This window comes from Protobothrops mucrosquamatus, unplaced genomic scaffold, assembly GCF_001527695.2.
Source record: "Protobothrops mucrosquamatus isolate PMUCROS unplaced genomic scaffold, P.Mucros_1.0 scaffold218, whole genome shotgun sequence".
Taxonomy (NCBI): domain Eukaryota; kingdom Metazoa; phylum Chordata; class Lepidosauria; order Squamata; family Viperidae; genus Protobothrops; species Protobothrops mucrosquamatus.
Window position 1 is genome coordinate 1,141,440 of NW_015386571.1, and position 16,406 is coordinate 1,157,845.

General features: G+C 35.5%; 1 protein-coding gene across 1 annotated transcript in view; it reads right to left on the bottom strand.

Annotated features, from left to right (window-relative positions):
• The window catches only part of GPHN (gephyrin), a 189,448-nt gene that overhangs the window by 24,025 nt on the left and 149,017 nt on the right, over positions 1-16,406 (bottom strand). Inside the window, exons 11-17 of the mRNA XM_029283766.1 lie at positions 13,161-13,203; positions 8,710-8,847; positions 6,274-6,366; positions 5,159-5,214; positions 3,379-3,498; positions 925-983; positions 642-795 (exon numbers count right to left, since the gene is read on the bottom strand). Of these exons, the coding sequence (XP_029139599.1) occupies positions 642-795; positions 925-983; positions 3,379-3,498; positions 5,159-5,214; positions 6,274-6,366; positions 8,710-8,847; positions 13,161-13,203 (663 nt within the window). The remainder of the gene's footprint in view (positions 1-641; positions 796-924; positions 984-3,378; positions 3,499-5,158; positions 5,215-6,273; positions 6,367-8,709; positions 8,848-13,160; positions 13,204-16,406) is intronic.

The following is a 16,406-nucleotide window of genomic DNA, read 5'->3' on the forward strand; positions in this document are numbered from 1 at the left end:
ACCTTTTCCAGCCTGATGAGCATCAATCCCTTTTATTATTGGAGATCCTTATTCAAGCACAACATACTTCTACATACCTGTGTTGTAAAAACAAGACTTTGATAGTGAATATCCAGAATTCTGTTCTTTAAATAAGGCAGGACTACCCACTTTAACACCTAAGAATCATTCCATTGATTGAAACAATTAACTCTAATTTCCTCTTCAAATGAACTGATAAACCTAGAGATTCACATACATTTTGTATTTTTAGATACTTTTCCTCCATAAGTAAACAAAAAGTAAAGTATTTTTGACTCATTTCTTAGATTCTCTTTATCTAGTTCTAAGATTTGTGTGGAAAACAGATCAGGTTTTAAGTCATATTTATGCTGGAATATTGAAAAGTCAAAAGGGTTCACAAACTTTAAACTCAATATTATACATATAATGTAAATATACCTTTTACTGTTCTTTAGGACACCAGATATTTCAAAGTACTATATTAAATCTTTAAAATGTCTATTTTACCAATAAAGAGGTTGCAAAAATTAATCAAAGAGATTGTTCAACTATAATCAAAACAGAACTATAAAACCATTATTTTTGAAGAATTCTACCATGCTTTTTTGACAATTTATAAATGTTATATATTTCCTTACTTCATTCCCTGTAGACATTACAGCAACTACTGGAAACTTGTTAACTTCAACTTCGGTTACTCCAACAGTTGCTAGTAGACCTATCTCTGATGGGCCCATATGGGTTCCCTTGGCCAGTACACATTCACCTCTTTTAATATCGTGTCCTATAGGCCTGAATATGAAAAAAATTAAATTACTAACAAAATGAACATCTCCTTTATAACATTTCAAAAGCTATTAATATTATAGGTATTGAATAGTTATTATTCATTTTAAATGTAAAGATAATTAATTCACTAACCTGATATCTTGACCCGGTCGAGCCTGCACCAGAATGCGTACCTCAAGTTCTTCAGTGCCCTATATTTATGGAAATAAGAGAGATTTCAGGTTACATCACAGTATAGTATGAACTCAGCAGACTTGTTCATGTGGGCTAGAAGTTTAAATCTATTAAAGGCAATGACTGGCTTTAACATAATACTGTTAATTTCTTTCTGGCTTAGAGTATTATTCTGAGTCCATTATGGCATATTTATCAAATTCTGATTAAAGTCCCAACTCACTGCTATTTCCTTTCTGAAATTGTGCAGTTTCCTCCATCAAATTTGTAGCTGCACAATAGATCAAGAAATAAATACCAGCAATAACTTAGAGATAGAACATTGTGGGAATATATTAAGAGAAAGCTGGAAAGCCTGGTGATTGGTCTATGGGCTGGAGATTTGCCAACCTTAAATTAAATTAATAGTACATTAATCTTTAACACATTTCTCTTTTTATTTCTATATTTATAAATCTCATAGTAAAAAGAGTTTACAGGAGTTAAAAGTACAGCAGTATTTCTCAAACTTGTTTAACAGTAAATTTTATACTGTCCTTTTTCCGTATACCTATGAAGCATAAGAAAAACACTGCAAATTTAATTTTTAATATTTCGCTGCATGTATCCCTCAGTCTTTTCATTCTTTTTTCAAACCAATTAGGGCATGATCAAAACAAATTCTATATTCAATGGATTCCANAGAGGGGTGTACATTTTTTGTGGGCACAAAATATTCCAAATATGATCCTATGTTCCAAATTTGAAATAAAGCTTGTATGTTTTGAGAGTTTTATTTCATGCTCTTTTTATTCAATGCTCAGAACAAAATGTTACCAGCTTCAGCAGCATTATGTGGGCATTATGACTGGACCTTTCTGGTGCTTGAATTTTTCTTTACTTTCCAGTTTTCTCTGTTGTACGTTATATTTATTCTGTTAATACTTTATACTGAATGGGATAAGGTAGGAACAGTTAGTAGGCTGAGAGCTGAAGAGCCATTGTTGACTCAGTTTTATTGCCTCGTTCTGCCAGTTTAAAAACTTAGTTCCTATAGGAAAGTCAGAACTTATGTAGAGGGTTACATATCTCATTGGTTTTCTGCTGCTATTTGCAGGAAAGTTGTCCATAATAAAAAGTAAGTAAATAAAACTAACACTAGGTAGCTAAATGTAAAGGTGTCTGGCTATATTTAATACAGTTTCACATACATAGTGCTAATGCTGCTGAGGTTCTATATAACAAATATATAAAGACAAAATACTATGTTAATGTTTTGGCTTGAGTTTTGATGGATATTCACTTTATGTTCTGTTGCTATTAGAATTCAGGATGCATTTACGAGGGCAATTCGGAAATAAACCTTCATTTGGTTATCAATGATAGACAATTGCAGATGCAGAACTTTTATTATATACATTAGAAAACTACAACATTACATTACTTTTTGACATAATCGCCATTCAAATTGAGGCACGTCATAATGTCTTTCAAGGTTTGGAATTCCTTAGTAGTTGCCTGGTGCCAAATCTGAGCTATGGGGTGGTGATGGTGGTGATCAAAAACATCCCAACCGAACTGCTTCAAAAGTTCTTGGGTGCATTTAGCGGTGCGCAGGTGAGCATTATTGTAAACCAGGGTGAAGTGTTAGTCCATAATAAGTGCTAATTACCACTGAATTCACAAAAACTCCCAATGAGATGATTTTTAATTTGTTAGGTAATCATTACAAATTCCTTACATTTAATGCTTTTCAAACAATTTTAAAAATTCTCCTCTTGTTCAAATATTTTGTTGGGTTAATGGGAGTCAGCATGAGCTGCCACCCCATTGTTTCTTGTGTGTTTGGGGGGGGGGATAAAGGAAGAGGGGAATCACTTCTTTATCTTTTATCTAAGATTCTAATGTAGGGAACTAGAAGTTGTTTCTGAATTCCCGTATATTTCTATGGCTGGAATTTAAGCCATTTTAAGGTTTGTTCCATTAGAATACAACCAAGTGAAAATGTTCTGAGGGAAGTGGGGAATTTTTTCCCCTTTATCTCAAAAGTTAACTTTGTGCATATTTATATATTTACGATTATTTATAAGCTGTTGTTTCTCATATGTATGCAGCTCCTTCTCATATATGGTCTACAGTCTCTAGAGCAGGGGTAGGCAACCTTGGCTCTTTTATGACTCGTGGACTTCAACTCCCAGAATTCCTGAACCAGCCATGCTGGCTCAGGAATTCTGGGAGTTAAGGTCCACGAGTCATAAAAGAGCCAAGGTTGCCTACCCCTGCTCTAGACCTTACAACTGCTGATACTGTTTTTTGTTTCAAATGTGCAAATGCAAGTTTGTATCTATGTAGTAGGGTTACAGACTGATGGATTATTCCTTGGAGCTGGACTGCTGCAGATATAGCAACAACAAATGTTTTGGTAGCACTCACATCATCAGATTCCCTGATAAGTTCTGTATCTTCCACTTGCACCACAGCATCAGCACCACAGGGTATTGGAGCACCAGTTGTAACTCGCATTACTTGACCAGGCATTACAGTTTGAGTTGGCTAAAAAAATACCAAAAAAGATCAATTTATTTTTAAAATTTTAGAAACATAAAATATATGAAACATATTTTAAAATTTTGGATTACAGATATTTTCTTCATTAGTTTAATAGGACAACAAAAAACTATAACAAAATTGCATTAACCGTTGCTGTTTAATTCAGGATGTTAATGAATAAATATACTATCCGGAATTAAGAGATTTTAGGGTTGTAAAAAGGGAATTTTTGGAGGGAGGAACTGAGAGAAGAAGTTTATTTTGAGTCCAGCACTTTATTTCTGGGAAACACATATACAAAGTATTGTTAATTTATTCTTCTCTTCTATTTCATCTTAAAAAAAAAAAAGCTGACTGCGGTAGAAGCTTTCAAATACAGTGCATAGAAAATAAACTTCCATCCCCTTTTATCCCCTGAAAATTCTGAGTGATCAAGAACTGGCAAACTGTTGTCTCATAACAGTTCTTCATTCCAGCGCCCCCCATCTATAATTTGATCCTGGATAAGAAGCCAACCTATCATTATTAGCAAGATCTGGATGTGTTCTGTCCTTTCTGAAATTTGCCAAGCTGTATTTTGAGTGTGGCATCAATCAAGACTCTTGAGTGGGGGTGGGGAGTGGCAGTTTTCAACAGGGAATTTTTATGGCTTTTGGTGGTCCTGCCACATAGGTTCCTGGTGGTGAGAGCCTGTTCATTATGTTGACTTCTAAGGTTCAGTTGGAACTGTTGCTGTTACACCAACCTCCTTGCTGCATAGCAACCTCCCTGTCTGAGTTCCATTTCTGGATTGGCAGTGGCATTCTGGAGAAACTTCATGGTTCTAGGACTTTAATCTACCTTCCCTAGGAAGGGGTCTGAGGTGCTTGGAAGCTCATGGGTTCCATGATAGTCATGGGTCAGATAGTCATGGGCCAGATCATCCAGAGTCTAACTTGAGACAGTGATCACACTTTGGATTTGGTCTTCCTATCAGAGCAGTGGCAATGTGATCTGAGATTGGGAATCCTCTCAATGTCTCCTTTGCTTTGAATTCTATGGGATTCTCTAGTACAACTACCCACTGGAAGGGAGGTACATCCATTAGGTTGATTTGCCTGGGAACAATATAAACTTGTTGGACTTGAGGAAATGGAGTGTTAAAAGAGCTAGATGTTTACAAGACAAGAGAATGTTCATGCTATAGATCTCACAAGAACTTAAGGCTCTTCTTTTCTTATGCCTTTAGTGAAGTCATAAATAAATATCCTACTAATTTGAAAGAATAGATGTTGATTTTACTAACTTTTAATCTACAGGTTCCTTATTTTGTGATTTTACAACTGCTTTGCATTATTTGTTTCATTTCTTTAAATTTTGGAATTTGTGCCAATGACTGTAATAAACATATTATGGTAATTGCCTTTTTATTTCATGTACATAGGAACTTATTTATAGGCAAATGATAAATAACTTTTCTATTACTACTGTTGCTAGATTTTATATGCATGGAGGAAATTATCACCACATTAAAATATATAATTATAGAAATGCCATAATTCATATAGCCTTTGTGTTGTTTACAATAGTCATTGGAATGGTTTCATGTTATTTTACAAGATTATTCTAGTTCATAATAAATGAACAAAAAATAGAAAAGGGAAGCAAAATATATTGTACCTACTTGCTCACCAGCTTGGGATTCCCCAATGATGAAACGATCCCCTGGTCCATCAGCAGCTAAAAGTTAATATAGGTTCATGATAATTACAGTTATCAACAAAATATGCATTATCAGGCTTATTATTTTTGTTATGGCTATTTCCAACTTTATAATTCCTTCTTCCACACATATTTTTGGATAACAATTTTAATTTGACCACTTTCCTAATATACAACGTAACTGTATAAGACAACTTACTACATAAGATCCATTATACATTCTGTTTTATGTAAACATCTTAGCGTCACTCCCTACTTCTAAGATTTCTTACAGAAATGTTCCTTGGATTTACTTTCTGGGAGCAAAATTATTTTTTACTTATGACAAAAGGCAAACATCTTTTTAGAACATTATCATTTATGCCATATTTTTATTGATATGTCCAGCCAATAAACCAGAAATGATCTGGGATGAGGCTACCATGGAACAGAGCATATGCTGAAAATTTGATTGTTGCTCATTCCTCCTCATACGGTACCTGAACCACACCCAATCTTTTCATGAGGATTTCTTATGTCTATGGAGAATGTTTTAGGAAAGCAAAAGGGGGTGGTGGGAGATGAAAAGAATGCCCAGAATGCTTCACTGAGAACCATCCAGGATGAAAGGTCTATGGATCATAGATTTCTGCTTTGCACAGAATATACTAGATATTTTTTATTCAGTGACACACTTTTCTCTCAATGAAATTATCCTGAAATCTTAAAAACAAAAGGAAACAGCTAAAGGCCATATTACTACAATAATAGTTAAAATCATTTAATGGGACAGATGGATAATTTCTTTTTCAGCACTGTTCTTTTTTAAAAAATAACTTTATTATAAATAAAAAAATAGAAATAAGGAAACTAACTGATTTGTAATATCACTTCCAATTTATATTGTGTAATGATAAATGAAGCCTACTTTTAAATATACACGCTATAAGTATGAATGAATTTCATTAAGATAAGGACTAAAATGCTGTTGAGGGCTAGTGGGCCTGCTTTTCCAGGCAACATATAGGAACAAGCACTCAGCTGTGATACTGAACTGGAAAAAAGCATCCTGTCATATTCAAAATAGTTAACATTCACCTCTGACAGCATAGCCATCTTTTACTGAAGCTGGAAAAGGTGGAAGGTTGTCTTTTGCGTAAACATCTTGGGCAAGGACTCTGCCCATTCCATCTAATACATAAACACAGGGGAAAAAAGAGAGCACACATGAAATTCTGATCGCAAAAAACTTTATTTTCAAAAAACTCTTTCAAGTTTTATCAATATTTATAAAGGAGTATTTAGAAAAATTTCTAAAGTTTGCCAGCCAGAGTAAGGGAGATGCACAGAACTAAATGCATAATGCTAAAAATAATTAATATAAAATGAGTTCTGACTTCTCTATTTAAGCGTGCCCATATTCTTTTCAAGGAAATTTTGAATACTTCCCTTTCTAATTTTATTCTCAATAATCTGTGAAGAGGCATGGAGACATACCACAATTTTGTTTTTTTTTTAAATTAAAATATTGAAAAAAAACCATTCAGAAAAAAGAATACTGGCTATTGTAATTAGACTAAAAGTAGAACAGTAATATAACAATGTGGATTTTTCTGTATGATGATATATTTGCAAAATGTTTTGACCTCAAAAAATCCTGATCTTAAGTCAGTTATTTTATAAGTTTATAAGTTCAAAGACCAAAATATATCCTGAGAACTATCATTCTTCAATCTGCCTCATGGAAGGCTTGGGCTTTTTCCCCACCCAAATATACAGGTCTACTTTCCTTCCCTTTTTGTGCAGCTATTGAGAAGTGAGGTGCAGGTACTGTAGAAAGCTAGTAAATGTCATGTTTCTGAAGGTAGAAAGATCTTTGGAACATTGTGAAGTTTGGTGTTTATCTTGAGACGTTTCTGAGGCCCTTTCTAGCCTTTGAAAACATTGCGAGGGCTGGTGCTCCTCTTGAAATGTTCTAAGGCTCTCTCTATGTTTGGAAACATTGCAAGCACCAATGGCAGGTTGGGGAACAAGTGCCAGTGGTAGGGCAGGAGATAAGGACCAGCAGTGAAGTGCTCCAGTAGTGAATCGAGAGAAGACCCAGGTCTTCTAGGAGTGGTTGGGAGAGAGGAAGGCCCAAATGTTCCAGGAGAATGATGGGGCAGGGGGAGGGCCTAAGCCTTCTGGGCGTGGTGGGAAGAGGGAAAGACCTGTGAACCAGTGGGTCTCCCAGGGCCTCCCCCCACCCGAGGCATCTCTGTGTGGTCACGTAATGACCAGAACAGGGAGCTGGGACTGTGATCATTGAGCAAGGCACTCCTATGGACATCTTGCATGACAATCACAATGACGTATGACCCAAATTGTGGTCTCAATTGTGGTTGTAAATTAAGGACTACTTGTGCAGCCTTTCAAAATACTTTGCTTATATTGATTTAGGCTGCTTTCTTGAATTTAGGGGGATATATGAGAGGGATACAGTATTACTATGGTATATAGTAATGTTATGTTAAGTTATGTATGCAGTATCTGTTTTGATAATCTATACATGTGCAGTATTATTTCATTTTTTGCTAAATATTATTAGACAGATTGTTGGGAAGCGATTTCCTATAACATAGTCATGGATGCCAAATAAATGTACAACTTACTCTCTTTTTTACTTGACATGCAGCAGGGAAAGAAACTGATGGTAAGTATGATTAATAACTGTGTTTGTTATTGTGATTCTTCTTCAATCTGGATTTTTTGCTGTGAAAATAGTATTACTACACACTTCTTGTGACATAAACAAATGTTTTAGCTAAAACTTTACCAAGCAGCAACTAGATAATATATGTAGTTCCATTCTCACAATACAAATATAATAAATTACTGCTGCTTCTGTTGTTCTTCAGGTAACAAAACATTCTTTGTTCCAGATTTCAGTTTTTATTTCCCTATCTTTTTTTTTAACCTGAGCCATTTTCCTGCTAGAATGGAAATCTAATGAACATTTTTGCTATGAATTCATTAGGTAAATTCCAGACATTATACAAGCCATTATCTCTTGGATTCAGCTCTTCTATAAGTAGTAGGAAGTTATCCAACCCAAGAGAATTGTTGCTATGAACATTCTAAACATTCTAATAAGTTATGCATAACTTAAAATATAAAACTAGGGCTGTGCAAATCCTTTCAAACAATTACTTTGCAATATGCAAGCTTATGCATGAAATATCTTTCTCCAAATCATTAAAGCAGCCATATTTTTTTCTAGATGCATGCAGCTGCTTTGTAAGCTAATTCTGGCTATTTCCACATAGAGGGCTGTGCCAGCAGATCTGTACTGAGCAGACAAGCAGAAACCGTTGACATTACAGTGTGGAGATCTAGAAAAAAAACATGGCTGCTTTAATGATTCAGAGAGAGGTACATTTCTGTGCATTGTGAAGCACACCTTTCCAAGTATTTGCTCAGTCCTAATAAACGTAATGAAAATGAAACAGTTCTCTCTTTATTCTTCTTCTGGATACCAGAACTGATACTAAATACCTCGATAATTGATTATTTCTGTTCCAAGCACTGGAGTCATCTCCAGAACTGTAATGAAGGCTTTGTCCATAGATGTTAATGGAAATGGAGACATACGATGTCTTCTTGCTACTTTTGTAATGTCTACGGCACTGTGACCTGCAAAGAAGCATTAAAGTTATAATTAATTTTTAATAAAATTAAAATTTCCTGGATAGATTGATAAACTGTAGATACGAGTAGTCCTTGATTTACAACTGCTTGAAATTACGATGGCCTCAGAAAAAGTGACTTACAACTTGTACCTGTACTTTATGACCATCACAATCCCCCTTATGGTCACATGATCGCTATTTGGACCTTGGTAACCAGCTTGGATTTACAACTGGTTGCAATGTCCTGAGGGCACCTGATCATGATTTGTGACCTTTTTGCTGATTTCCAGCAAAAGTGCCCTTTGGGGAAGTTGGATTTGCATAACAACCACATGATTTGTTTAACGATCACCATAAAAATTGTTGTAAAATTGCATCTAATTTGACTCAGGACTACAATTTACAATGGAAAGACGATTGCATGATGCTTGATCATTTTATATTTTTTTCACAGAAAATGTTACCCAACTTAGGAATGTTTAAAGGCTATGCATCAAACAGTTGTAGAACTCATTAGAAACCATGGTTAGCACATCAAACTAAAACACATATTAAAATAATATTATTTACAAAATGTATTTTTCAAAGGATCCATTCTTATTCTACTATTCAGGTGAAAATACTTTCAAATTCTATGGCAGTGGTGGCGAACCTATGGCACGCGTGCCAGAGGTAGCACTCAGAGCCCTCTCTGTGGGCACATGCGCCATGCCCCAGAGATGGCAACCGTCCCTCTTCAACCAGCTGCCTGCTAACTCGCCAAGGTCCCATATGGCTGGATGCATCCCAGCACCCATGCACTCGCTGGCCTTTGTGTGCGGGGGCCGATGGTGTCAGGCAGCAGCCGCCCCGGCCCCTGCCTCACCTTTCCCTGTGACAATGGCACCCCTGCCCTGCCTCACCTTGTCTCGCCTCACCCCGCAGGACAAGCCTCTTGCTCACCGCCCCACCTGCCAGAGACCCCCTGGATCTCCCCCAACCCTGCCCGGCCCCCACAGGCGTCCCTCCCCATGAGCAACATTGAGGTGATCATGCCCATCTTGGCCACGCCCACCCAGTGGGCCACGCCCACCTGGAACCCAGCAATAAATAAGTGGGTTTTGGGTTGCAGTTTGGGCACTCGGTCTCTAAAAGGTTCGCCATCACTGTTCTATGGGAAAAAGCTCTGCTTTCTTTTGGAATTATATATTATTCAGAAAATATTTTTCTAAGATAACTTCCCAAATCTTGCTTAAATGAAAACTCTTCCATTTACTTAAGCTGAATACAGCCTGCTTGGTTTTTTGTTTTAGATTTTTAAGCTTAAGGAAGTAAACATACATAATACTCCTTTCTCATCCTATTTTTCATACACCAATAACCCTGTGAAATGAGTTGTACCTGGCTCAAGTCACCCAACCTAAGACAGGAATAAAACTCATAGTCTGCTGGTTTCTAGTTTGGTGTCTTAGCTACTAGACCAAACTGTATAGCTAATGTAATTAAGAGTTTCAGTTCCTTTATCTCAGTGGTCTATTTTCTTTCACTTTAGGGCACTCTGGAAGGACCTTCTCCTGCATTTATTTATCATATAAGTAAAAACAATTAAAATCTGACAGGGTGGGCATCCTTCCATCATTTAAGCAGTGTCCTCAGGAGATTCAGGAGACATGCCTACTCTGTTGCTGTGCCTGCCCTATGCAGGAGCTTTTCCCTCCTGTTCCAGATACTTTGATCCTGCTTGCATTTTGGAAAAGGCTCTAGCTTTGTATATTGTACTGTATGATCTGGAGTTGGCTTGTGAGAATCTTGGGTTGCAGTTGGCAATCTTTGTTAGAAGTATAGTTTCATGTAATTCTTAGCAATTGTTGATAACTGATCGTTAGTTAGTGAGAATGATGTAAGCTACAGTAATTGGGTCATTGCAAAATCTCCCTGGTCTTCTGAGGCCTGAAGGCATAGCCAGGGGGATGAAGTTAACCTTACTTTTGGGGGGGGAGTTTCCTTAAGGTAGACACTACAACAGAAAAGTGATGTTTCCTGACAGATGGGACCCACAGCAGATCTGCCAGATCTGCCAGATCTGGTGGGACGGGCAGATATAATCTGGGAGAGGCAGTATATAAAAATTTCTTACATAAAACTCATATACTAAGAATAACAAGTTTTGATAAGAGTTCTTGGAAGTTTAAAAAAACCCCAGGAAGATGATTGAGGATTTAACATTAATGCCTTCACCTCCATGTTTAGCAACATATAATTCTATTTATCAATTTCGGCAGGCCACCATGAAGATAATCCATACTGAATTATTCTCCAGTAAAACTGTACTGCATAGATTGTAATCTTTTGAGTTCACATGGAAGGATTTTAATCAGTATGTAAGTTGGGTATATATTACATTTTATCATAGAAATGCAGCCCTTCTGGTATAAATTTTTGAAGACATTGATATAATTATTCAATTTACCCAGAATCTATTGGAGTTGAGCAACTAATAAATTCATTAAAGAATAATTGATAATTATACTGGTGTATGCTATTTGTTGGACAGTGTTAGGTTTCAGGGTTAAGTGACTGGCAACAGACAAATCAGAAACTTGTTTGGACAAGAAACCAATCAGGACTCAGTTGCGCAGATTAATCAATTTGAAGCCAAAATTGAAGACAAATAAAAAAAACCAATCAGGAATTAGGACTCCAAAAATGACCAACCAGAAACTGGCATGAACAAAAGACCAATTTGAAACCAAGACCACCGAAATGACCAATCAAGATTGGGCACAAAAAATAATCAAAACCAGAACCAATTGCTAAAGACCAATGAGAAGTCAGGATGCTTGACTATAAAGACAGGCTATAAAATTAACTAACTTTTATATAAATCATGTTCTTAGTTTTTTGCAATATTTCCTAAGACTATCTATAGCAAATATTAATGTAACATACACAATTTTTTCAGTTCTTGTGATGCAATGATTGCTGGGTTTGTTACAACAAAAGACTGAAAATTAAAATACTTTTTCACTAGATGCATGATATACAAATTTGGGAAGTAGCTCTGTCTAAAAAAAGACACAAGAAAGAAGTTTGAAAAACCTTATGGTGAAATTACTCAAATTTGGTCACCTTTTATTATCTATATTAATAGTATTTCATAAATACTTTGAAAATTGATTATTTGTATCTTCTTTCTTGAAATTATCTGTCATTGATTATTTGTGATTACTTTCTTGCATTTACTATATTAACATAAAAGAGATCTCATTGTAAGGAATATGTTTGAATATTCTATACTAAATATTTGAAGTGTATGTCAGCTGGGTAACAATGAAAGTTGTATTTCTAGACTAGGTTTAAACTTCTAACACTTTGCTCAGACAATAAGAATTTTCTTTTAGGAATTCTATTCCTAAATTTTCAACTTCCCCTTTCCTTATATCTTTTATTATAGAGATTCAATGGTCCAAACTTCAACAATTACATTCTATGATATTTATCACAAACTGATTTAATAAAAAAACAACTAAAATAATAAATTATAAAGCAAAACAGTGAAAACAGAAGCATTAACTAATAATGAATAAAAAGACTGCTAGTCACAAAGTTAAAAATAATTAGCTTTATATAAATTATTTAATTCAATAATCTGGGTAACACATGACTGTTTCATGGGTCCATTCTAATGCATTCACACATATATAAATTTGTCATAGTTTAGCATTAACTAGTCAAAGTTTATCATTATTGACAAGGTGCATTAAATACAATAATGAAGCAACTTGGTTCGGTAAATCTTAATTAAAATTAATCAGTTTATTGTTAATACATATAATTAATATGCAGCTTACTGAAAATAAATGTTAGTTTCTGGTTTGCTTGAGAGATCAGAAATGTATGAGTCCAAGGTTTCTGCATGTAACATAAAACTGTATTTCTCCAGTTCTCTCTAGCCTGAAAGCAGAAAATTGTTAACTGCCTTCCTCCTTCTCTTCCAGAAATTTCTGCTACATATCCTGATGGGTGGACATACCTTTACAAAATATTTATTTTACATTTTAGTATATATTTTAATCATGGCTTTACAAATGTGCAAGTCATAGAACGTCTCTCCATGATCACTGGATACAGTATTTTGCATATCCTTCAGTCTGGCTACTGAGATCTCTTCACATATACCCATGTGTTTTCTGCAGACAGAAAAGCCTAGAAAAATAGTTTTTAAAAATGTCCAGTTGCATCGCTTTCTATGGTTCCACCAAATTCATTCCAGCAAAACTATACCTCATCATGAAGGTATTATATTCCACTCAAAGAATACAAAGATGCAACACTTACTGGCTCGGAGGATGTTCTCCTTACTGCTGCACCTGGATTGGACCTGTAGAGAGAAGGACAGAACTGATGAAACAGAACAAACATTATAAAGTGACTATAGGAATATAGTGGGCAAGCTCCTGGGACCTGGAGATAGAGGCTGTATTCATTTTTAAAAATCTTTTTTACACAACTTATATTTAACAAACTGTTGCTTAACAGTTTGAATTAAATATAAACAAGAGAAACTAAAGCAATGTATAGGATACAAATTTTGTTTACAGTTGAACTGTAATAATTTAAATATACATATTCAATTTCAGTTATGCTTTACCTTTACTACAAACATATTAAGAAGAAAAATGTAATGAAATATATATTTTATTTCAAATAAGAAATACAGAAATAAAATACTGTTGGAGACACTTAAACTGATTGTAATAGATCATTTAAAAAAGGACAAGATAAACACTGTACTTAACATTTTTAGCTGTTTCACAACTTGGTCAATTATTTCTTAAGCACAAATTTCTTCAAAACTTTAATGTTACTGTTTTGTCTTAAATGTGATATCTGCTTAGGCTATACAGGTGGCTCTTGGTTAATCACCACTTGTTCAGTGACTGAACTTATGATGGTGCTGAACGAGTGGTACTTACAAGCGATCCTCAAAATTCTGGGCATCACAATACCCCTGCAGGCATATGGTCTGGGTACTTAGCAACTGGCCCAGATTGTGGTGTCCACAATCATTATTATGATTTGTGACCTTCCCTTCTGGCTTTCCACAAGCAAAGTCATTGAAGAAGCCAACCGTTAAGTCAGAAGTCATGGTCACATGAAGTACTCACTTAACAACCTGCAGTAATTCACTTAGTAATGTAACTGGGGCCTGCTGAATTGCCGTTCCTAAGCAACATGGTCACATGACATCATGCTTTATGACTGCATCACTTAGCGATGAAAATTCTGTTCCTAATTATTGTTTTTAAGGGAGGACTATTGTATTATTATTTATCAGCAGGCTCGTTGTAAGGAAGTTAATCAGAATGTTTTTACAGAGGATTTTTGAGAAACATATCTTTTTTGATTCTTAATAGACTAGTTGGGATGCACTGCTGGAAACAATAGGTTCAAGTGGTTCTCAGAGGTTCTAGCTAATGAACAATAAATAAGTGCTGGCACTTGATTTATTCTGTTTCCAAGATTCTGCATATGATATTATTCTGTACCATGTCTACAGTATGCATGAAGATTAACCAAAACATATTCTAAACTGGGTATGTTTAGCTTAAAGAAAGTATGTTAGTAAATACAAAGTGCTATCATTGGGGAAAGGGTTTGGATTTACTTGAGAATAGGATAAGGATCAATGTGTAGAAGTTTTGCAGAGGGGGGTCCAAACTTGAAATCAAGAGTACTTTTCTCACTATGAGAGCTTTTTAACAGTGAAGAGTTGTGGGTATTCTATCACTGGAGTTTATGAAAAAAAGATTGGGTAGTAATTTACCTAGGGTGATATGAGGATTCTTGCTCTGGACAGGGGATTGTATTAGAAGACCACAGTGCCTTCTGACTTTATCATTCTATGAATCTCTTAATTTCTTGACAATAGAACTAAATAATGGTACTCAGTGGGATTGTTTCTTGCTAGGTTGTATTTTGTTGAGAGGGACTGGAGAATATCACATTTTTCAAAGATCTCTGAATGAGGGAATAAAACCTTTGCATGCGCTATTAATTGCACAGCCTAAAATTTCCAAATATTTGTTTCTTCTAAAAAGAAAAGAAGCAACTTATAATATGAAGTCCAGATTCTAATTTTGCTTGTCAATGAAGAACATTTAACATGAAAAGTAATGAGGGAGCAAATAATTATTGAGGTTAAAATAATGAGACCTGTGTGGTCCTGCAGCTACTTCTGAGTACAAAATTATACCTTATATAATGTCTGTGAATATTCTCAGTCATCCAGGACAGAGTTGTCTCAAAGATGCTTTTTCAAAAGGCAACTGAACTTTTTTCCTTGAGGAAGAAGTTGTTTTGCTTCTCACCCAAGAAGCTTTGTCAGTTGTAATAGCATGGGTGTGGGGGATGGAAGGATAAGTACTGACATTGAGACTGGGTGAGTGGGGGATGGAAGGATAGGTTCTGACCGGGTCGTGGTGGAGAACATAAGGATTGTATTTCTTTGCAGTCATCTGGTCGTTAGCACTCTCTCTGAGAGCTCTTGAGGCCACTTGGGGGTTTATCTTTGCCCTCAGGATCATCTGAATCGGAGTGCAATTGGTTGTGAAATCTTCTTGAAACTCTGCAAAAGTTGCGTTGGGCAAAGATAAACCTCCAAGTGGCCTCAAGATCTCTCAGGGAGAGTGATAAAGACCAAAGAAATACAATCCTTTCATTTCATCCTCTGCCACCATTCGGTCAGAAACTACTGTTCCAACCCCCCACCATCCAATCTCAACTGTTATACCTATCTTTCCATTTACTCCCGCCCCTGCCATCACAACTGATGAAACTGGTGGATGAGAAGCGAAATGTTTTGTTCTTCTTCCTCAAGGAAAAAACAATCCAGTTGCCTTCTGAAAAAGCTCATTTAGGATATCTTATATAATGATGAAATAATTTATGGACTTAAAAAAAACACCTACATACCTCTCTTCTGTTCCACAGCAGCTTGCCCCAAAGATATATCTACCTCAGTCTGAATTTATGCCATTAACATAAATCTATTTATTGCAATTAAATAACTTAAGCCAATGTTCTAACCTACGGTGGCTTATGATTGTCCTTTCCTGAAAAAAAGTTACATTTAAAAAAAAACCAACCCAAAACAACACAAACTTTCCTGCCATCATTACATATCATAGTTTCAATTAGAAAATTGGCTCAGATTTATTGCCCCCCCCAACTTTCCTAGGATGATTGAAATCAAAGTAATAATAAAAGCTAACAGGTTGGTTTTTGTATCCTAAATCTACTATAAACAAAATTCTTAAATAATACATGTCTGCACTGTATGAATGTGTTTGTTTGTGTCTGTGAAGCGTGAGAAGGGAGGTGGATTGTTTGGGATGGATAGTGTCATTTTTTTAAATGGCTTTGTTGCACAAGTGAAAAAAATAATTGACCAATATCAAAAGAGTTTACCCCAGAGACCTATCAGGAAAAATATAAGGATAAAATATGGAGTAGTCTGGGAAATGATAAATGGAAAAACAATATGATCATACAACACAGAAAATGAGATGTTAATGACAATAA